This window comes from Molossus molossus, unplaced genomic scaffold, assembly GCF_014108415.1.
Source record: "Molossus molossus isolate mMolMol1 unplaced genomic scaffold, mMolMol1.p scaffold_m16_p_5, whole genome shotgun sequence".
Lineage (NCBI taxonomy): Eukaryota > Metazoa > Chordata > Mammalia > Chiroptera > Molossidae > Molossus > Molossus molossus.
In genome coordinates this window covers 9,119,514-9,142,757 of record NW_023425388.1, presented here as the reverse complement: position 1 = coordinate 9,142,757, position 23,244 = coordinate 9,119,514, and the positions used below count along the sequence as shown (strand labels likewise).

Sequence of the window (23,244 nt, the reverse complement as noted above, 5' to 3'; positions counted from 1 at the left end):
TGACTGTAGACGACTGTCTTCTCCCCGAGTGCCCAGGTGCTTACCCCTGTGCGTGCGTCTGTGTCCTGATCCCCTCCCCTTCCAGTCAGCTTGGATTAGGGCCCACCTATATGATTTCACTGTCACCTGATCACCTCTTTATAGACCTGTATTTCCAAATATAGCCACAGTCTGAGGCCCTGCGGTCAAAACGTCAACATGCAGACTTGTGGGGAGACTTGATTCCGCCCACAGCGGGTTTTAGGTCCCGTGGGAGGGGACAGCAGCTCAGTCAGCTGTGGACCAAGGGTCAGAGGAGGTGAGGCTGGATTCTGAACTGAGCCTCCTGGAGGTGAATCAAGCACAGAGCTAGGAAAGCAATGAGTGGAACCCTGGCCGGCGGCTGTGATCAGCCTCGGCCCTCAAGTCCACTTGCTCATCCTCCCTGTGCCCCGAGGGAGAGGGTGCGCCGCCCCGGGGCTGTGGAGGCTGGAGGCCTGCACACAGAGGGAAGTCACACACCGGGCATCCGCAGTCCCCGGCTGAGGTCAGGAGGACTGCCCTGCGTCTTCACAGCCTGCAGCCGAGAGAGACAGGAGTGGCTTCCCGCTGCTGAAGTTGCCTCATCAAAGGCTTGCACTTTAGGGCCCAGCGCTAAAAGCTGAAGACAAGGGACTTCCAGATTTCCCAGAGAAAGATCCAGAATGTTGCTATGAGGGTCAGGGGAGCACTCAGAGGGAGCACAGAGTCCCCAGCATGCCAAGAACCGTGTGCTGTAGCGGACACCACAGGATGGAGCCCCACTCCGCCTGCAGGTCCCCGCAAGCCCCCAGAACAGCAGCCTGGAGAGGGTCTGCAACCAGGAGAAAGAGAACAGTCAGCCCCACTGTTGTTCCTGTTAGGGGAGTGGCCATGTTCATTTTGCTGGTCGGGGAAACAGTAAGCAATCAGAGGTTTCCAGAACTAGGGGCACCTACGGCCGAACTACCACCTCACATCCCACTGCAGGGAGTGGCGGGAAACAGAACTGTTCAGAATTGCCACCGGCCATGGCAGCGGCATCAACACCCATCTCCAGCTGGGCAGAGGACAGCCCTTATTTCCCATCATCCTGCGCATGGGGGAGGCACACGATTAGGTCCGCCCAGTGGCGCGAAGGCGGAACTGATGTCGCCAGGCCCGGCCGTGGCAGTAGGTCATTTGCAGAATGGCCTCCCTCTTCCCTTGCCTTGGATCATCCGTTCCCAGAGCTCCTGGTTCAGCCCTGTGATTTGCGTTGGCCAAGGGACAACAGTAAATGGGTCAGAAGCAGAACTTTGCAGAGGTGCCCGCACCTTGGCCGTGCCCTCTCATGGCTGGGAACCCTTCTCCACCATGTGGACAAGCCCAGGCTAGCCTTGAGTAAGTTGAGATCATGGGGAGAACGGCCCAGCCCAGCCTCCCCAGACCAACCACCCAGCAAGTCTACAATATCGTGAAAAACAAGAACTGCTTATTGTCTTAAACCACTAAGTTCAGGGTAGTTTGTTGAATAACCAAATCCAATAAAATCCATGAAAACCTCCAGCACACTTCTCCAACTTTGCTCTTCCTCATCTTCCAACTAAAAGGCGAGGACTCTGGGGATCTAGAGGAAGGATGGGCTATAAAGTGGAAGGAGCCTGGCCCCTGAGTGACCATGTGGAGCAGAGAATTCCATCCTCCGAACCTGACCTACATGGGATGGCAATAAGAGCAAGAATAAACTTGTCCCATGTCAAGGCCTTGAGGTAAGACGGTGAGAGAAGTATACAGGATCTGTTCCATTGGCCACGAGAGGCCAGGTTAGACTTCTTAACAGCTCTATTGAGGTATAATTTACACACTGAAAAAAACTTCTTTTGACCCACTGTAACTGCACAGTTCAGTGAGTTTTGATAAATAAATATATATACATTGTACTGTAATACACCAGCCAACATGAGCAAGCTTTAGAACACTTCCATTACCCCAACTGTTTCCTTCACGCCCCTACGCATTCAGTCCAGATTCCTACTCACCTCGGGCAACCACTGGTCTGCCATCTGCCTCTGTGGTTTTCTCGAATTTAATAAAAATGGACCCATACAGTACGTAGTCTTTCATGCTTGGCGTCTTTCACTCCGCATAATGCTTATTCGACTCATCGGTGTGGTTGCACGTATCAACAAGCTGTTCTCTTTCTGCTGCTCAGTAGTGTTCCATGGTTTGGGGACACAAGGTTCTGCTTATTCCCGCGCCGGGTAACGGACATTTGGGCTGTTCCGGTGGTTGGCCACTGTGAATAATGCTGCCCTGAGCATTCAGGTACACGTCTTTTTCGCGGACATGTGTTTTCACTTCTCGTGGGTAGATACCTAAAAGTGAAATGGTGGGGTCATATGATAAATTTAATGTTTATGGCACATTTATATTTAACTACATAAGAAACTACTAAACTGCCCTGGCCTGGTGGCTGAGTTGGTTGGTGCGTCGCCCCGTACACCAAAGGGCTGCAGGTTCACTTCCTAGTCAGGGCACATACCTAGGTTGCAGGTTCGATCCCTAGTGGGGGAGTGTATGGGAGACAACTAATCGATGTTTCTCTCTCACATTGATGTTTCTCTCTCTCCTTTCCTCTCTCTAAAATCAATTTTAAAAAAAGAAACTACAAAACTGTCTTTCCAAGTATTTTACATTCCCACCAGCAGTACTTGAGGGTTCCAATTGCTGCCCATTCTTGCCAACACGTGGTATTTTGATTCATTTTAATTTTAGCTGTTATACTAGGTGTTGTAGTAGCTTCTCATTTGTGGTCTTGACTTGCAGTTCCTAACGACCAGTGATGTTGAGCACCTTTTCATGTGTTTACTGACCATTCATATATCCTTTTTGTGAACCCTTTCTTCAAATCATTTGTCCGTTTTTCATTGAGTTATTTTTTTATGATTACTGAGGTTAAGTGTCTTTCATATAATTCATTGAATTACCTTGGCACCTTTGCCAGAAATCAGTCGACCATAACTGTGTGTACCTTGTTTCAGACTTTTATTCGGTTCCTTTGATCCACGTGTTTATCCTTACGCCGACCCCATGCTTTCTGAACCACCATCGGTTTCTAGTAAAGAAATCGGGTCATTTAAGTCCTCCAACTTTGTTGTTCTCTTCACAAAGGTTTTGACTATTCTTTGCTTCTCCACGTAAATTTCAGAACCAACTCACTCCTGCCCTGGCCCGTTTTTATCAGTGGTTAGAGCGTTGGCCCATGGACCAAAGAGTCACGGGTTCAATTCTGGTCAAGGGCACGTACACTTGGTTGCAGTTCAGTCCCCAACCCCGGCTGGGGTCATGCAGGAGGCAATCAGTCAATGTCTCTCTCACATCAATGTTTCTCTCTCTCTCCTCTCGTCTCTCTCTCTCACTCCTACTCTACCAGAAGATAAGATAAAAAAAAAAAAAAAAATCCTCAGGTGAGGATCAAAAAAATAATAAAATAAAATAAAAAACAAAGAACCAGCTCACTCCGGAACTAATCACTGTGGCCCAAAGAATTCGACTGATCAGGATGGCCCCCCCCAAGCCCACGGATGGGGATTTCTGGGTCCTGTTAGCAAGGGGAAAGGGCTAAGCAGACGCTGAGGAGGAGCCGCCGAGGCCTGTTCCAGGGCACAGGAGGGAGGTGGCCTATTCCGTCTCCACCCCAGGTCAGAGCCGACTGGCTCAAGGACAGACACTTCTCTCCCGTGCGGGGCGGAAGGCCACGAGCAGTGTGGGGGGGCTGGTGAGGCGTCTCTCCTTGGCTGATGGATGGCCACCTTCTCCCTGGGTCCACACGCGCACTTTTCTCTCTGCACACGTGTGGAAGAGAGGGTCCTGGGGTCTCCCCTTCTTCCTACAAGGACACCAGTCCTAACGAATTAGGGCCCCACCCTTATGATCAAATTTAACCTTGATTATCCTTCCACACCCAGTCTCCAAATACAGTCATATTGAGAGTTAGAGCTTCCGGGTATGAACGGGGTGGGGGGGGGGGCACCCTTCAGTCCATAACACCAGAAAAGGGCCAGGCTTTGGACCACCACCCCTCTCCTCAGACCGAGCTCCAGCTCGGACGCTTTGCAGGGTCCTCCCAGGCCGTCTATTAAATGTTTCGCTCGGCTTAGATTGTCTGCTCGGGAAAATAAATCTCTCCTTGGGAACGAAGGGGCTAAGACAGCGGTTGCCGGCAGTGACGCGAGCGTGGTGGCCGCCTCCCAAGAACTGTCCTTTTCGGCTCCAAAGCATCTACAAGTCAGGGGAAAATGGTAATTGAAAATGAAAAACAAAACCATACCTAAAAAAATAACTCAATTTCCAACCCAGAGAAGAAGTTGGACATGTAACTGGGTTTCCCCTTCTGCGATGTGTCGCTGGCGCGGCAGCCGAGCGCTGGCACCGGGACCGCGTCCTCGGCAGCCTCCCGTCCCCCTGCCCCTCACCCCGCTCCTGCCCGAGGGCCCAATGCAGACGCGGCCTCCCTCCAGCCCAGACCTCTGGCACCCCTTAGCCGGGCCCCGGGGCAATGGTCCAGGACGCTGTGTGCCCTCCAAATTCCTGTTGAAACCCTACCCCACAGCGTGACGGGCTGGCCGTGGGGCCTTTGGGAGATGGTCAGGGATGAAGGTGGCGCCCTCACAAGAAGAAACAGAAAGCCTGCTTCTCCTCGCCACCAGGAGGACACAAGAAGCCAGAAAGACAGTCCCACCGGGGACCGAATCAGCCGGTCTCTCGATCTTAGACTGCCAGCCTCCAGACCGCAAGCATCCATTTCTGCTGTTTAAGCCGCTCAGCCTATGGCATTCTGTCGTGGCAACCTGGGCAGCGACACCCTCCTCAAAACCTCTCCTGCCCCACACGACCTTCCGTCTGCCAGAGACCTCAGGAGACAGAACTGTGGCCTGAGAGATGCCCAACCAACCCGAGAGTCTTTGTGTGAAGACCTGCGGGCCAGTGGAGTCCATGCTCATTATTCATGGTGGTGAAGAGTCGCCAGGAAGCCCGGCCAGTGTGGCTCAGTGGTTGAGCATCGACCCTGCACCAAGAGGTCACTGGTTCAACTCCCAGTCAGGGCACATGCCCAGGTTGTGGGCCAGATCCCCAGTGGGGGGCATGCAGGAGGTGGCCAAACGATGTTCTCTCTCAGCGATGTTTCTCTCTCTCCCTCTCCCTTCCTCTCTCTGTAAAATCAATAAGAAAAAAAAATAAAGAAAAAAAAAGGTCGCCAGTTATCAGTGAACAGTTGCTCCTACGGGAGGTGTGAATATATATACAAGATATACATATCCCACATAAGTTACAGTCTTCAATCTTAAAATCAACTCACCCAGGCAGATTCTATTTTCTTTATTTTACAAAAGAGAAAACAGGGTTCCAAACTGTCAAGTGACTGGCCTGAGACCATCCCTCTAACAGGTGTCAGAACTGGGATTCCACCCAGTCCTAGTGGCCCCGGGCCGGCGCTCCTCGCCCACACTGCCCTGCCCCGTCCTGTCTCCCTCCTCTGGCCGTGGCTACATGAGGAGAGACACGCAGGCAGAGCCTTGTCTTCTTCGGCCTTCGCTGGACGCAGGTGCCTCAGCGGACTCCCACTGTGGCCACCCTGGCGTGTTCACACGAGGACCAGAAAAGTACCGGGAGCACTGATTCGGGGCTCACGGGTAAATCTCAGCGAACAGGCGACTCTGCAAATATGCAATCCACAAATACTGAGGTCGGACTGCACCTCATCTGCTGTGAGACTTGAGCACCCGGACCCAAATCGGCCTGTGAGGACGACATCTGTACGTGGAGCCCACCCGGGACGGGGACCCTGCTGTCACCCAGGTGTCCGTCGACGCTCCTCACTGCCCACAAAGTCCAGGAGCACAGGCGGCGCCCGCCTGCCTGGCCCGGGGCGGGGGGGCCAGAGGGAGGTGAGCGAGCCGGTGCCCGGCGGGTCTGTGACTTGGCTGTTGGAGAAGAATTAGCAGCAGCTCTGATGGGCACAGACGCGCACTCTGCAACGAGATCCGCGCCAGACGCGTTTGAGGATGGAACAGTGTGGGCCGTTTCATAATCCACTGGCTTGGGTTTTTTTTTTTTACCTAATTATAAAAATAATTCATGGTCAATGTTTAAAATTTTTTTAAAGTAAAAAAGCCCAACTCCTAAAATCAAGGACGGCCAGAATGGAAGCACACATCCTGCCCGGGTTTGTCGCCTGCAGTCCCCGCAGGTTCTCAAGTGCGTTTTCCTCGTGGGCCCACGCGTGCCCTGAGCCCCCAGCACCCACTGCTCATGCCTCGGAGCGTGGGCGGCACCGCAGACTCAGAGAGCCGGAGCCAGTCACACTCAGGCTGGGCTTGAACGGAGAGGGACGGGAATACACGGTCCGTCTGGGCTGGCCCTCCTGTCCTCTGCGATGACATCGGGGGGAGACAGGGTGCAGACGCTGGATCTCCTGCGTGCTCCTGACTTTCAGCCTCCAGACCGTAAGAATCTGACTTTCAAGCCAGGACCAGGCAGAGGCTGGGCCGGCAGATCACCGGGCTTGCAGGGCAGAAGTCTTTCCCAGGCAACACCCAGCCAAGTGCCCGAGCCCACAGTGAGCCCCCAGTGTGGGAACAGGAGACACGCCCCCCCGAAGTGTCGGGAAGCTGCCCTCGCTGCCCCTGGGCGCCCTGCGGGCAGGACACTCTCCGTACCTCCCTGACGGGCTGCGGCGGCCCCTAGAGAACAGGGACCGTGGAGAGGGACAAGGTCACGTCCACAGACACCAGGGAAGGCGGGCACAGGCCCTCCCAGCAGTGCCACCTTCCCCTGGCCCTGGGGCCGCTCCCAACGTGGAGACACACCCCAAGGAAAGGGCTACCTTTGAACTGACTGACATTTGGTTTCTGTTGCTGGTGAAATGTGGGCCCCAAAAGGAAATTAAAATCCGATTACAGAAAGTACAGAGCTTGGTTAGCCACTGAGTCTGGGTACTGAGATTCGCACCCAGTGCTCACACATGTGTATGTACATGATGCATCTATATGCACATCTGAAAGGGGAAAGGTCTGTGTGTGTGTGACCTTCACCCTTTGCAAAGACGCCTCACACACGTTCTGGTATTTCTCTCTAGCTCCTGCGCATGGAGAAATGCATGATAACCCTGCACTGCTGTGGCCAAAACTCTGCTGCCAAACCTCGGGAACCGCCTGGCCTCTGCCCTGGCCTCCGCCCCACGCTGACTTCTGGCTCAGGGCCCGAACTCACCTGAGCAGGGGACCATCAGGCAGGTCCTCCAGGGCGACCCTTCCCCCTCACAGACATGTTTGCCCTCACTCGTGAGTCTCCAAAATCTGGACTGAGCATCGCCCCGCCCTCGCAGGTCTTCTCCGGTGGTGTTGTCTACACAGAGGGCTCCGGGTCCAGGTAGATGGTACCACGTGCTGCTCGGCTCTGCGGAAAGTCCAGAGACAAGTAGGTGGTTTTGGGTGAGCAGCGGTGGGGTGGGGTGGGGGCTGTTGGAGCCGAGTTCTAAAGAAATGGGGAGATAAGGTGGGAAGAGAGACTAGATGTGGACCAGGAAGGAGCCTGAGTGGGGATCAGCTACTTGGAGTTGATCTGCTGAATGACAGGACTCGCAGGAGTCCCAAGCTCACGTGGTGAGTGTCCCTCTGAGCATGGGGGCGGGGAGAGGCACCAGGACTGATGAAAAAGGCCCAGTGGCCATGAAATGAGCCTTCTGCTTACCTGAGCCCTAATTCTCTCCTGTGAGGTCCACCTGAGAAAAGGTGGTCTAGTATTTAGGAGGAGCTGCACCAGGGAGCCAGGAGAGCTCGCTCGCGTTGTATGCCCACGCACAGGGTCCCAGAGGGTGGGAGGACAGCGGACCCAGGGAGGGCGTGGCAGCTCAGGGCTGAACGGAGGTCGGGAACTCTCAGACCTAGGAGAATCAGGGCACGTCCGCTGATGGAAGTAAAGACTCTCAGGGAGAGAAACGGGATGAGGATTTGGTCAGGCTTGAAGCAGATCATTAGTCCAAAAGCAGAAATGCCTTTGTGGTTATAAATAACATTTAAAAGTGCTTTTTTTTAACAGAACGGACTTCATCTCTTAAAAGTCCAAGCACTTCTGTGAACTTGCAATAATAATTGCACGGTGTTTTACCCCTTTCTCGGGGCGCCTTTAAAGTTCGCTGCGGCTGCGAGGATTCAGATGTAAGTCACTCTATTTCCTTTGAAATAAATACACTTGGAGCTATTTTGGTATCGGTCATGTTTAATATCGGGTTTACAACGTATAGACATGAATATATGAGCAATCTCACATTTTAATATTAAGAGATTGAGCAGGCAGCCAAGTTATGACCATGTGGTTTAAGCCCAGCACTCCAGCCGTTCGCGGAATTTCTGAGTCACCGCCAGCCGGCTCCGCAGTCTGGCAGCCACATGGCAGCTCAGGACGCAGGTTGTTTTGTTATAAACATCAAAGGCCCACGCTTGACCCCGTAAGGACCCCACCGCTCAGAGCACTTGCAGAGCAAGACCACCGTGTGGAACTCAGGGTCCAGCAGGGAGAAGGCCGAGGACGTGCCCAGAGCCCGGCCCGGCCCGGGACCCCACCTCGGGCCTGCACGTCACAGGCAGGGCAGGCTGAGCGTCTGGGGCCTCTGCTCAGGCCCAGTATCTCTGGAAGTCGGTGGCATTCTGGAACCAGAAAGAGAAACCCAACCTCTTCTGGGGCAAGCCCAGAAACCAGCGAGACCGCCAGGCCTGAAGGCAGGGTTTGTCTTGGCCGAGCCGGCTGGCACCGAGTGCTGGCCGCGGGGTCTGTGCTCGAAGGCGCTGTCTGGATGCTGACTCGATGCGGCGGGTGGACGTGCCCTGGGATGGCCGCCCTGGCCTCCGGCGGCTGCTGGCGGGGCCTCCCCAGGCTCGGCTGGAGGAGCTGACGTTCCCAGAAGACAGGTTTCCAAATACTGTTTTGCCATCTAGAGCACAGTTCTCGGGCCGGTTCTGCTTGCAGTGTATCCAACCCTGAGCTAAACACCTGCAGAGATTTCTAGCCCGGCGGGTTTCTGGGCCTCGGCCCGCACGACCTCTCGTTTCCGTCCCACAGGACTGCAGTCTCGGCCCTGGACCCGTGCTCTGCCCGGCCTCCTGCCGCACCTGTCCATCGGCACAGGAAGAAACCAGTTCCCAACGACTTCTGAACTCAAATGAGTGTCAGGGGAGCCGAGCCTGGAGCTGGAGCTCACCGTCCACAGAAGCCTGTGACGGGCATGCGTGCCAGAGCTTGGAGACACCGTGCCCGGTGTCCGTCTGGCCCGCCGCAAGCTGGCGGTGTTCCCCCAGGTCCACCAGCTGGGCTGGAGCCGCAGAGCTGCCGAGGCCAGGCATCGGGTTCTTGGGGACTGTTCCCTCCCTGCAAGGTTGAGCCCAGTCTCTGCCGGCCCAGCGGTTCCGGTCGTCTCAGCTCGGCCGGCCCAGCCGTGAGGCCCGCGGCCACAGTGCAGCCTCAGGCAGAGAAGCAGAGTCCGCAGGGCGTTTACGAGGGTCCGACCTTGCCGTCCTCAACCGCCACGGGCCTGGTGTCATCTGTATGACAGGCTCTTCCTAGGCCTGTGTCGGGAATGACAGGTGTGCCCAGCTGGTGTGGCTCAGTGTACTGAGTGTCGTCCCATGAACGGAGAGGTCCCGGTTCGATCGTGGGTCAGGGCACATGCCCAGGCGATAGGCTCCATCCCCAGAAGGGGGTGTGCAGGAGGCAGCCAATCAATGAATCTCACGTCGATGTTTCTCTCTCTCCTTTCCTTGCTCTCTAGAAGACCAATAAAAACATTTTTGAAATAAATAAATAAAATTAAAAACAACAGGAGCAAAATTATTAAACAGTTGGTTTTTGCCCTGGCCAGTCTGGCTCAGCGGTTAGAGCCTCGGCCCACGGACCAGAGAGTCCCGGGTTCAGTTCCCGTTAAGGGCATGTACCTCCATCGCGGTTTGTCCCCAGCCTGTTTGGGGTCTGTGGGTGGCAACCACTCGATGTGTCTCTCTCACATCGATGTTTCTCTCTCTCCCTTCCTCCCTCTCTCCCTCCAGCTCTATCTGAAGATAAATGCAAAAATGTCCTCGGGTGAGGATTTAAAAAAAAAAAGTTGGTTTAGTGTGTTGTATAACTCGGCTGTATATCAAACTAATTTTTACAAATTTGCATCCTAAACCTCAGATCATGTCATGAAGAATTTGCCTGTTTAATTCTGTTGCAAAGCCGTATTAGCAGAGTGAACGTGTATTTGTACACTGTGTAGGAACTAGAAATGAGAACTAAACCATTTTCTTACTTAAAGAAACGAAATGACAAATTCGAACCTACCTAGACGTCAAGCGCCAAGTGTTCAGGATGGAATTCAGGTGAGAGGGGACGGAGCCTAGCTCCCACGGCGATGAGGCTGGAGGAGGGAGACAGAGGGTTAGCTCATACTGTTTGTCCTTTTTCTAAACAAGCAATACTGACTTCCCTGGCTTTCAAGTTACATTCGCACAAGCACCCACACTGAGCTGGCTCCTGGGAAAACCTTCCCCTTCCACTCTCGTGGGTGTTGGGCAAACCGAGGGCGGCACAGGCAGACCTGCAGGGCACTCAGGACCGCCTTTGTGGGGCGTGTGGTCAGGACCCAAAGTGACGGGACTTTCGTCTCCCCTCCTTTCCCTTCGGACGGTGCGAATGAAGAGCGGCCCTGCCCTGGGATGTCACCAGAAATCAGTATTATTTGCACAGAAGCTGAGACAAAGCTTCTGTTGGTGGTCATAATGGAGCTTACTTAACCGCAGCAGATAGCTCTGAAATAGGTCACCAGATAGGGGCTGGTGATCCTTTCCCATTCAGGTGTTTGTGGTGACCGATTCAGTGTGGAGGGGTAGGCCACAGCTGGGGTAACCGGCAGCGAGCTATTCCAAAGGCGGGTCCTTGGGTCAGGAGGTCACAGACGCAGGGCCTGCAAGCTGAGCTCCTGGACTGGAGACTCCCAGCCAAGCCTTGTCTATCTGAGCTTTTCTTGAACCAGATTTATCAGGAGACTCCCAATTTGGAAGCCATGCTGAACTTATCCATTTCCTAAAAAACAGAAGTCCAGCCCTGGCCAGTTCGGCTCAGCGGTTAGAACACTGGCCCATGCATCAGTGAGTCGCGGGTTTGGGCTCGGTTCCGGTCAAGGGCATGTGTCTCAGTTGCGGTTCGTCCCTGGCCCTGGTCGGGTCGTATGGGTGGCAACCAGCCAATGTGTGTCTCTCTCTCCCCCTCCCTCCCACTCTATCTGATGATAAAGAAAAAACAAAAACAAAATAGAATTCCAGGCAGCCATGAGGCAGTGACTGCTGCTCATTCTCTGCGTCTTTCCTGCACATCCTCCTCCTCTCTGCCCCTCTCCCAGCACAAATTAAGATAGCAAGACATGTCCTGCTGGTGCGGCTCAGTGGTTGAGCATCGACCCTGCACCAAGAGGTCGCTGGTTTGATTCCCGGTCAGGGCACATGCCCAGGCTGTGGGGCAAATCCCTAGTGTGGGGCATGCAGGAGGCAGCCAATCAATGTTCTCGCTCATCGATGTCTCTCTCTCTCTCTCCCCCTCTCTAAAATCAATAAAAGAAAAAAATAAAGATGGCAAGACTTGAGTGCTTCAGAAATGGTCTCCATTGGCCTTAAAAAGAGAAATCACAATTGTAGGTAATCATGTGCGTTCATTCTGCTGATTACTTTTCTCTAGAAACCATCACCATTCACGTTCGTGATTTATTGGTGAGAATATAATTACGAATTCTATAAATAATTATTTATAGAATTCTATTAATAATTATCTCTAAATAATTATTGATGTTTCTCTGAATCGGTGGAAAGCGAAGAACCACCCACCACACTGCTAACTCCAACCACTAAGCACTGGCCTCCATTTTCCTTGACGATTTAGCAGCATGAAGCCCAGACAGGCAATCCTCCTGCTTCAAGCATTCCCGTCACCGGCTTCCAGGAAACCATGGTGCCCTGGCTCCATCCTGCCTTGTCAGATGCTCTTCTCGGTCTCCTGTCTCCCTGACCATCAACACGACAGAGCCCCAGGCTCATCCCTTGGTCCTCTCTGGACTCACTGCCTGGGGATGTCACCCAGGCTCACAGCACTAAATGGTCCCTTTGAGATGCCGTCCATCTGGAGCTGCCAGCTGGGACCTGTCTCCCGACCACCAGGCTCTACGTCCGACTGCCTACTCAACACCACCTGAGCATCTTGTTGGCACCTCACTTACATCCAAAACCACACTGGGCTTGTCACCTTCCGGGTCCCCATCTCCGCTGGTGCAGCTCCATTCTTCTAGGCTGGGTTCATCCTGGCTCCTTTCTTTCACGCTGACATCCAAGCTGTGGGTAAATCCTAATGGTCAGAGCGGCCAGTGGTGTGGTATAAATACAAGAGGTAAATATTATTGGGAGACAATTCTTCACGGTCTCACATTTCCACACTCGAGAGAGGTGCTAATTTTTCAAGGCTGTTTGTGTAGCAGTCTTGGAAGATGGAGGTGTTTTCTGGAGCCAAAGGCAGGTTTGCCTAATGTCCTTAAGTTGTCTCACGGAGAAAAGGCAGGTTTTCACTCTGACCAGTTTGGCTCAGCAGTTAAGAGTGTTGGCCCACAGACTGAAGGGTTGCGAGTTCGATTCTGGTCAAGGGCACGTACCTGGGTTGTAGGTTTAATCCACAGCCCCTAGTCGGGGTCACGCAGGAGGCAACCAGTCGATGTGTCTCTCACATTGATGTTTCTCTCTGTCTCTCCTTCCCTCCCTTCTAAAAAAAGAAAAAAAGAAATATCCTCAGGTGAGGATTTTTTAAAAAAGAAGAAAAAGCAAGTTTGGTTGCCATCCTTCATAAAACGTTTGGACTCCCTAAGCTCGAGGCTCCTCAGCGGTGAGCCAGGCCACTGCGTGCACGACACCCATGATGGTTCTGCATCATCCCCGTGGAACATGGGGGGGCGTGCAGAACTCACACAAACATGCAGCTAAGGCTGCAAGGCCCACTGTCTCCAACCCAGCAACCTCACGTCTTGTTCCAGCACCCCGGAAACGATGGCAGGCGTACCTGTAAGTTTGCACATTGGCAAAATCCCAACTTGACAGTATTATGTATGACATTTAGAGCATGGAGTCGACTTATTAGATACAAAGGAAGCCCACAATGTTTTTAAGGGTACTGTATTTCAGGCACTCATCTTTCTATGGCTAAGAAAACGACTCAGCTGCTATCAAAGATCATTTCTTTGAAACTAGACAAGGCATGTGATGAAAAAGGACATCTTAGAGCCAAGATCTAGACTGGAGAGGTTCTGGCAGAGAATAGAAGCTAGACCCATCAAAGAACACTTCTCACTCGTAGAGTAGTGGGGTCTGACACTATTTGCCCAATGCAATTTCAGAATTGGTAGACCAATGACTACTCATGTGCCCTAGTCTACGCCTTTCAAATGGAAGTATTTCTTGCAGATGTCCTGTCCCTGTCTCACCATTGTGTACTTGGTGTGTAGAGGGCTTATCTATTTACTTTGTAGGTTTCTGCAGAATATGCATCTAGATTCAAGACACTGGACTTCAAGTCTGATATAACTGAATATGACTCTGGGTGTCCCAGGACTGGGGTGTACATACTTTGCAATGGTTGGAGGGGGCATGAGTAATTGTGGGCAGGGCAGACGCAGGCATACTGATAGTATTAATGGCTCCAATTGGCCATGCCCCCCCCCATCCAAACCTTTTGGCGGTGCCCCCCATACTGTCTGCCCATGACCACATTGGGACTGCAGCAAACTTGATACGAAGGCTTGATAAGGCACTTTCGAGTTTCAGTTCCCTCTTTTGCTCCTCTGCAATCACAGGAAATGCCTGGGCAGGACTGCTGAGGGAACAAGTGACGTGGAAGACAGCCAAGTCATGTCAGACATGTGACTGTAGATGGAGGAGCCAAGACCAGCTGCACACACTAGAAGGGGCACCCATCCAACCTGCAGACTTATGACACATGGATGGTGGCTGCTTTAAGCTTCCGAGGTCAAGTGTGGGCATTAGGCAGCAATAGCTGGCAGACAAGATAGGTAATTGTTTTGTTCTTATCTGCCTGGATACTTCGGCCTTAAAATTCAATGTATGTAGATTTTTACACCTTTTCATCCTCATTACTGGTGTCACCTTCGGGCTCCACAAACACATAATGGATGCATGCTTTTTTGCCACAAGAGAAACACTTGGACTTCTATCATCACCAGACTTTCATACATGGGCCAAACACAAAACTTCCACACTCCACTACTGGAGGAAAACCAAGCTTACTCAAGGAGTAAGCACAGTGTCTCCCACCCCACTTCCAGCCATTACCAACAGTATAGGTAAGATGTATACATTCATGTAATATAAATGAGTCCACAACTAAAACGGAAGGAAAGGGATAGGAAGCATTTCTAAACTCCACCATTTGACATTTATTTTCACTAATGCACTTGTTTGTGGTTCTGTGAAGTAGTGTGGCTACTTGGCGTTCGTGACTCAAGTCACAGTCTAATGATCCCCATCAGCGCCAATCACAGCACACAGTTCACCTGCACAGGAGCCCCGGACAACTGGGTGCAGAGGCTGCCTGTCAGATGTCACTGAACTGATGAAATGCAACTCTTTTGTTTCATTTTGAGCAAATACATAACTTTGTTACCTTATCATCAATTTTTATAAAAACAAAACAAAACTGTAGTACTCATAAAAATTCCATATATTAGGAATCACCATCCGGTCATCAACTTTCAGATATCAGAGAATTTCTGCTCCAAATTAACTATACTTTGCCATATTAATACAACTTGTGGCTTTTTAAAAACTTAACTATATTACCTCAAAATATTCAAATAAAACAATACTCCCACCTAGTGGATAAAGAAAAACATCTGGCTTATTTCGGCCGTGTACAGATCCACCATAAAAAGCAACTATAACCACAATGAATTTAAAATGTTTATTCAGTTTTTAACACCCTCAAAATACCCCCTTGAAAAAAAGACCTATGAAACAGTGCTGCCGCCTCCCCAAAGGAACGGACGGTGGCACGTGACGAGTCATCTGGAGTCACGTGTAAATGTTACTCTGAACCTCGTTTGTCGTTACCAGTTTCCTCAGCTTCTCAGTGCTCTGGGGAATGTTCTGAAAGGAGACAATGAAGGTGTTAGCACAGTGGGCTGAGAATTCCGTGAGAAGCAACGGGCAACCCCTCCCTACTCCGGGCACCAGCTAGACAGGGCGCTGCTGTTCACCTCCTCAAACAAAAAGGCAGTAGGTCACACATCTAAGGGTGTCCTCCCCTCGCCCAAAACTCAGGAACCTCCCAGCCGGCCGCTTAAAGCCCTTAGCCGGACACAACGCGCTAGCTCGGCCCCTCTCTCCCCACGAGCCGACTTCCCTCTGCAGCCCAACGCCTCGTCCCCTCCACGCCCCTCCACGCCCCCTGAGCTCGCCCGCTTCTGGCTGGCACTGCTGTCCTCTGCACATGCCCACCCACTAGCATCCACCCATCTTTCAGATCCGGCTGAAGTGCCGTGGTCCTGGGGGCCCTCCTCTAACTGACCTCCCCCTCTCCTTGGCTGGCACGCAACAGTACCCTCTGTTGGGCTGGCATGAAATCACCGGCGCCACCCAAGGCCCCACAGTGTGGACCACCTAGCACTGTGGGGCGCTGGCAGCAGGCACTGGAGAATTGTCCCTGTTGACCCAACAGCACTCTCTGATGGACAGAAATCATGAACTCAGGATGACCACACGTGCTCACTAAGAAAACCACTCTTCAAAACAGCCCCCAAACTCCCCTCCCTCCCCCCCTTTATGTTTAATGTAAGGAATGAAAGGTTTTATTTGTTTTTATCCTCACCCGAGGACATTTTTTTTCCATTTTTTGTTCAGAGAGAACGGGAGGGAGAGGAAGAGAGAGAGAAACATCGACGTGAAGGGACACATCGAGTGGCTGCCACCCACACGACCGACCAGGGCCGGGGACAAGCTGCAACCGAGGTACGTGCCCTTAGCAGGAACCGAACCCGGGTCTCTCTGGACCGCAGGCCGACGCTCTAACTGCTGAGCCAAACCGGCCAGGGCAGGAATGAAAGGTTTTATAACAGGCTATTTAAATTTCTCCTTCAAAGAATATTCTTAAGAGCTGAAAGTTGACTTAAACGCTATATGACACAATTTACAATTCTCAGAACAAGTTACCTGTGTGCTGAGCATGAACCCCAATATGAACAGAATAGCCCCAGCCCCTGCTCTCATGAAGTGGGAAGAGCCAATCAGTTAATCAAGAAGCAAACAAAACTATTAGCACGTATTTCAAGAGAGATGTTCTATATGAATCAGCTCAATTTGTCAGAAAGTGTCCATTACTCCAGTGGATTCGGAAGACACACAGCTGTCCCTCGGTACCTGCAGGGGACCGGTTCCAGGTCCCCAGGATACTGAAGCCCTCAGATGCTCAAGTCCCTTATAGAAAATGGAGCAGAGTAATGCAGTCAGCCCTGACATCTGTGGGTATGGAACACCAACTGTACTTGAATTGTACTGAACTAGACTCTTACAGTTTGACTCTTATGAATGCAACAAATGGTTACTGAGGGCGATCTTCTACATGCCGAGTACGTGACACACAGGATACCAACGTGGAAAGACATGGCCTGTCCCCACAGAGAACTGACACTCCAGCAAGCAAACTAATTTCTGAGACCTGTGAGGTGAGGAACTCCAACATGCCAGAAAAGCCGTCGACACTAAGGGCCACTCTGATAAAACAGGCTTGGGAACAATGTTGCTGTAACCTCTTCCCTCTCAGGAAGTAGTTCTCAAATTGGGGGCCCATGGACTTTCAGCGAATCTCTTAGGGAAAGGAGGAGAGTTCCTAACTCCCTGAAATCACAGGCAGAATTCTTTGTGCATGTTACAATCTGCACTTTTCTGGGGAAAGGGCCCCCAGATATACACAGACTGAAAGCAGCGTGCAGGTTTATTTCATCTCCACACACCTAGTCCCATGCAAAATTAGGTGAATAAATGTTGCGATATTTGATCCATACTTTGCCGTCTCAAAAACTACCACCTTCCAGATTAATTCCAAATTAATTGCCTTCTCAAAAATTATCAACCTTCAAAATCAATTAGTTACAAAAACTTCTCGAACAGTAAAACCATCTTTCTACACAGCCGCCGGGGATTCAAATGCCTGGCACTGATCTCTATCACATGAACCAAACACTCTTCAACTTAGAGGGGTATCTACAAGAGAGGGTGCTGATCAAATTCACACTGCAAGATTAGGAAGCTCTGTTTTGAGAAAAAAAGATCTCTAAGTGCTACTTAGGTTTTACACTGACACCATACATTTATGTTTGTTATTGTTTGTTCTTTATAACAACTCAGCTACGAAGTCAATGCGTTAGATGAATCCTTACCTTAACCAAACCTTTCAAGCTTCGGGAAGAAAGCACAGGCTTAAAAGCTTCCACTGTAATGAGGTCTAATTTCATCACATCAGTGTAGCACAAGTACAGAACGGCGGGGATTCTCCACACTTGACAGTAACTCAGAACTATGTATATACAAGGGGAGAAAAACTTTTCTGTTATAGAATTTTTAAATTAAAGTCTCTAAATAATAAAGGCTGCTTTTAAAAAAAGTTGTCTCTAATCAAAGCATTTACTGCCATTCTGAACTAATTTTAATGCATATTTTTTAAATTTTTTTTCAATTACAGTTTATATTCAGTAGTATTTTGTATTAGTTTCAGGTGTACAGTATAAGTGACTATTGTTTATTTTGTATTTCCTGAACATACTGCAGAGAAACATCTTAAGTTGCTACAAGAAATGTAAATAATAAATATATGAAACATAATATAAAATACTGAGCCACTTATTCTAATAAACTTAACATTGAAAGGAAAGAAAATCCTCTGAGTTATTAACAAATAACAACTAATTATATATAATAACGTTTACTACTGAAAAGTAAAAATTTAATTTTGATATTATGTTAGTAACAGGAACAAAAAATATGGAAACTACCAAGATCCAGTATCTGAAACCTACTATTTTGACAACTAAAACATACTTTACCAACTTTTCATATATCAACAATTTATATCCAACAGGGGCTCACACGATGAGTTAACAAAGACCAGAAACAGGGCAACTCCGAAGAGCAGCAGTTAAGAGCTCTGAGCTGTTCTCCTATAACTGTGTCTGGAAAGTCTTAAAACTCAAACCAAAGAGAACGTACGAGAAACTACAGATACTGAGGACGAACAGCAATGCACCGTTCATCCTCATTAACGAACTACGTCGGAAAGATCGCTAACATTCAAAGTGACAGCCCCCAGTAAAGCAGCAGCAGCAAGACGTCCAGGGGACGGGCTTCGATCCCACCTGCTGCGGGGAGACCGTGTGCGATGTTCGGCTGTTCCAGCAGTGGACAGCACGGAGGCTCTTTGGAATCCTGGGTTTTTAGGGCTCTCAGGAAAGGAGAATGAAGGCTGCTGGTGGATTCTGAAGTTTTGTAGTCAGTAACATGTCGACATGTGAGAATAGTTACTTGCATATTCTTCTTTGGACAAGAGCCAAAAACCTAACACACAATGATTTCAAATTAAAATATATAACATCATTACAGAATAGAAACATTTCTCCAGGTGTTTATTTAACACCACTCACAGTAATAGCAGGCCTTGCAGGGGTAGAGGTGTCCATGGAAATACAGAACACACGCTTTGCTGTCCCCTCACCTAGGTCTGATCTTGGTTCTGTCCCTTTTTAGTTGAGTGACCCTCATGTCCCTTCCCTGGTCTGTGAACTGAGGACAGCACGGCCTGCCTAAGGGAGCTGCAGCTGAGGAAATGAAACCAGGAGCACAGGTGGCAGGGCAGCACTGTGCTGCCAGGTGGCACCCAGACCCCCCAGCTGTCACGGTCCCTCCCTGTCCTGCCCAACAGTGACACCTGCAGACGAGTTTCGTAAAAGCCACTTTTAAGTAAATTTGAAAAAACGTTAAGTAGTCCCCCCTGATCCAGTTTTGCTTTCTGCGGTTCTGTTTTCCGTGGTTTCAGTTACCCACGGTCAACCCAATTCTGAAGATATTCAACAGAAAATTCCAGAAATAAACAATGCGCAACTTTTAAATTAGGTGCTGGTTCTGAGCAGCACAGAGAAACCCACATCCGGCTCTGCCCAGAGTGTCCACACTGTGCACACTGCACCTGTCACTGCTAGCAGCCACCTCACTTATCACATTGACTGGTGAGGTACTGCTGTGCCTGGGTCCAATTACTGTTATAATTACTCTATGTCATTAATTGTTCATCTCTTACCGCGCCTAGTTCCTAACCTTTATCACAGGTGTGTATGTACAGAAGACGACAATGTGCAGAGTCTGGTGCTATCTGCAGGGTCAGGCACCCGCCGGGTTCTGGGAACACAGCCCCAGGGATAAGGGGCCGGCTACTACATACGATGACAGCAGGCAAGTTCCAATCACTCTAACCTCAATGTCCCGCTAAGCCTGTGTCTGATGGATTTCCAAAGACTCTCAAGTTTTTAAAAATCTAGGATAATGGCCCTGGTTGGTGTGGCATCATCCTGTGCATCGAAAGGTCACTGGTTTGATTCCAGATCCAGGCACAAGCCTAAGTTGTAGGTTAGATCCCAGGTCAGGGTGTGTGCAGGAGGCAAACTGATGGATGTTTCTCTCTCTCCCCCTCCCTCCCTCCCGCTCCCATCCTCTCTCTAAAATCAATAAAAGTGTAAGAAGTTATTTAAAAATGCATGATGTTAACATAGAAAGCAGCTTATTTTTTTTTCTAATCCTCACCCAAGGATATTTTTCCATTTATCTTCAGACAGAGTGGGGGGGGGGAGTAGAGTGAGAGAGAAGAGATAGAAACATCAATATAAGAGACACAACATTTGGCTGCCTCCCGCACGAGCCCGACAAGGGCCAGGAACCGAACCCCAACCAAAGTACGTGCCCCGACCAGAATGAAAGCAGCGACTCTGGTCCGCGGGCGACGCTCTGACCATGAGCAAGCGGCAGGGCGGGAGCAGCTGTTTTTAAGCCCCTGAGGGACGAGTGGAGTGCTCCTGTCACCTGCGGCACATTCTTCTGTCTGATTCTTTGTAGATGCCTTTTAAAATCTGAAACTGCTGTTTAATATGGTGCCCCACGGGGCTTTACTTTTCTTTTTAATCCTCACCTGAGGCTATTTTTCTATTTATCTACAGATAGAGGGTGGGGGCAGGGAGGGGAGGGGGAGAGAGGGGAAGATGGGGAGTGGGGGAAGGGTGGAGGGAGAGAAGGGAAGGGGAGAGAGAGGGGGGAAGATGGGGAGTGGGGGAGGGGTGGAGGGAGAGAGGGGAGAGGGGGGAGGGAGAGAGGGGAAGATGGGGAGTGGGGAAGAGGAGGGGGGAGACGGGGAGTGGGGGAGAGGGGGGAAGGGGAGAAAGAGGGAAGGAGAGGGGGGAGAGAGAGAAAGAGGGAGAGGGGGGAGGGGAAGAGAGAGAAAGAGCGAGAGAAGAAGAGAGGGGGTAGAGGGGGAGAGGGGGGAAGAGAGGGGGAGGGGGGAGAGAGAGGGAAGGGGGAGAGAGAGAGGGCAAGAGAGAATGGTTGCCTCCCGCAAGACCCCGACCAGGGCCAGGACCAAACCACAACTGATATACACGCCCTTGACCAGAATCGATCCCAGGACTCTCTGGTCTGCTGGCCAACACTCTAACCGCTGAGCCAAACCGGCCAGGGCACAGCAGCTATTTTTTAAAGAAAAAAGAGATTTTAAGTCACAGCTCTTTGTTTGAAAATATTTTATGAATGGCTATTTCAAATAATAAAAGTGAATATTTTGTATTACATCATAAATGATATGCATGGCTCATTTCATTTGACAACTTTGTAAATAAACACACAAAAAGTTAACACTTATACATTTATTACCAGGTATGTCCCCTTTAAGACATAACATGCTCACAAGGCCTCATTTGCACCCTCCCTGTAACACTTAAAGTCTGAATCCACAACACTTGACACTGTCGGACTGTGTGTGATTATCAGCATTCTGTAGCTGACATGAACCAAACAGCGAAGGGACCCAAAGAGTGTCCCTAGGGAAAAAAACATTTTAAAATTTTTATTGGAAATGAGTATACATTTTTTAACGTCTGGAAAAATAGTCCCATAGTACAAAAATAATAAAAATTTTTTATGTAATAATTATCCTAAATTAAAAATACAAATTATTATAGCCGTTTCCTACCCTTCTGAAATCTGATGAACCTTCTCCCTAAAAAATACATATAGATACATGAACATAAAATCGTGTACATAATTATCAGGTTCACAGACCTTCTTAAATAATCTCTCAATTAATAAAATGCATTTCACAAATTTTTTTTTTAATCCTCACTCAAGGACATTTTTCCATTTTTTGTTCAGAAAAAGTGGGAGGGGGAGAGAGAGAAACATCGACGTGAAAGGTACACATCCAGTGGCTGCCACCCACACGACCCAACCAGGGCCAGGGAACAACTGCAACCAAGGTACATGCCCTTAGTGAGAACCGAACCCGGGTCTTTCTGGCCCGCAGGCTGACACTCTAACTGCTGAGCCAAACCGGCCAGGGCAATATTTAATAATTTTTCATAAACATTTCTAAGTATACTAATCTAGTTTAAAACAAGAATATATCAAATTTCTTATTTCTAATTAATTTAACTGTAATACCTATACAAAAATATACCTAAAATTTAAGCTGAAATGTTGCTAAAATGCACATAGTAGGTCTACTTCATTTAAAAAGGGTATGTGCCAGGCCGGTGTGGCTCAGTGGTTGAGCATCAACCCATGCACTAAGAGGCTGCTGGTTTGATTCCCGGTCAGGACACATGCCAAGGTTGTGGGCCCAATCCCCAGTGGGGGGCATATAGGAGGCAGCCAATCAATGTTCTCTCTCATCGATGTTTCCATCTCTCTTTCCCTTTCTCTCTCTAAAATTAATAAAGTAAAAAAAATTTTTTAATAGTATGTAACTGTTAAAATTATGATTATTCTCTAAAATTCCTAGTTCACTGAAAAATTTTTATTATTGGGCACATACTATGTGCATAATTTTCCCAAAAAATGAAGCCTCAATCGATTCATCATAAAGCTAAGAAAAATGGGTACAATATTTTGGAGTCTGGAGTGAGTGGCAGCTAAGTGCCACCCCGCCTCCACCCCCACCACTGCCACTGCCTCCGTGGCGATAACCTGCTCTGTTCCATGTGTGCAGCTGGAATTTCCTTCAAACAAAATAAAAAGTGAACAGGAAAAATTTAACTGTTTTATGCCTCTATGACCTACAATCGGTATAGCACAATGCTAATTATGTTTGTTACATAAGTCCTTTTATTGTTTATGTTCTCTAACAAATTCCTACAGTGTTTTTAAGAAAATAAAACCGCCCTGGCTGATGTGGCGCAGTTGGTCGTAGCGGGGTCCAGCACACCAAAAGGCTGCGGGTTTCAGCCCGTCAGGGCACATGCGGGGGGCAACCGATCAATGTTTCTCTCTCACATCGATGTTTCCTTCTTTCTCTTTCTCTCTCTCTCTCTCCCCTCCCTTGCTCTAATAAAAAAATTTTTTAAAATCAATAAAATTTATTAAAAATAAAAATACCTGCCCCACTTCAGTATTTGATGTCATAGGTCTAAGTGTAAAGATTCAAACCTTAACTAATGGCAACTCCTGCCGTCAAGCGCTCCCGGCCGCATCGCTCTCCTACCTTTTCCAGCCACTGATACTGCTGGTCTTCAGCAACGTAGCAGCTGCACTGACAAAGGAGAACCTGGAAAACCAAATTCCAAGTTTTTAGAGTCAAAAAAATGTTATGCACACCCGACTGTCAGCAGATACATATTGAGAATATCCTAATATAACACTTAGACAACACTTATTTTCCCGAACTTGCTATTGGCTTATTTTCCTTTAAAATAATATTTAAGAATCAAGCTCCTACTGGTGATTATATTGGAATGAAGTGTACACTGACAGAGTCGGCATGTGAGACACTGAAGATACTCCCAGTCCAGACCACCAGAGTCCTCTATAAAACAGGAGGGTACCAGCCGCGCTGCCCTTCTGAGGGTCACACACTGTAAAGACCTGTGGACCGTAAGCACTGTAT

At 49.5% G+C, this 23,244-nt stretch overlaps 1 protein-coding gene across 2 annotated transcripts in view; it reads right to left on the bottom strand.

Moving 5' to 3' along the window:
* Positions 1-7,312: 7,312 nt before the first annotated feature.
* The window catches only part of PSMG1 (proteasome assembly chaperone 1), a 34,662-nt gene continuing 18,730 nt past the window's right edge, over positions 7,313-23,244 (bottom strand). Inside the window, exons 4-9 of one of the 2 annotated variants that reach the window (XR_004956804.1) lie at positions 22,843-22,905; positions 18,464-18,662; positions 17,492-17,628; positions 12,278-12,389; positions 10,354-10,429; positions 7,313-7,437 (exon numbers count right to left, since the gene is read on the bottom strand). Coding sequence is in view for 1 of the 2 variants with exons in the window: in XM_036242835.1 (XP_036098728.1) it covers positions 15,129-15,203; positions 17,492-17,628; positions 18,464-18,662; positions 22,843-22,905 (474 nt within the window). In the remaining variant the exon portion in view is untranslated. Of the gene's footprint in view, positions 7,438-10,353; positions 10,430-12,277; positions 12,390-15,039; positions 15,204-17,491; positions 17,629-18,463; positions 18,663-22,842; positions 22,906-23,244 lie in introns of those variants that run through there. The other variant, XM_036242835.1, reaches the window with a different exon arrangement.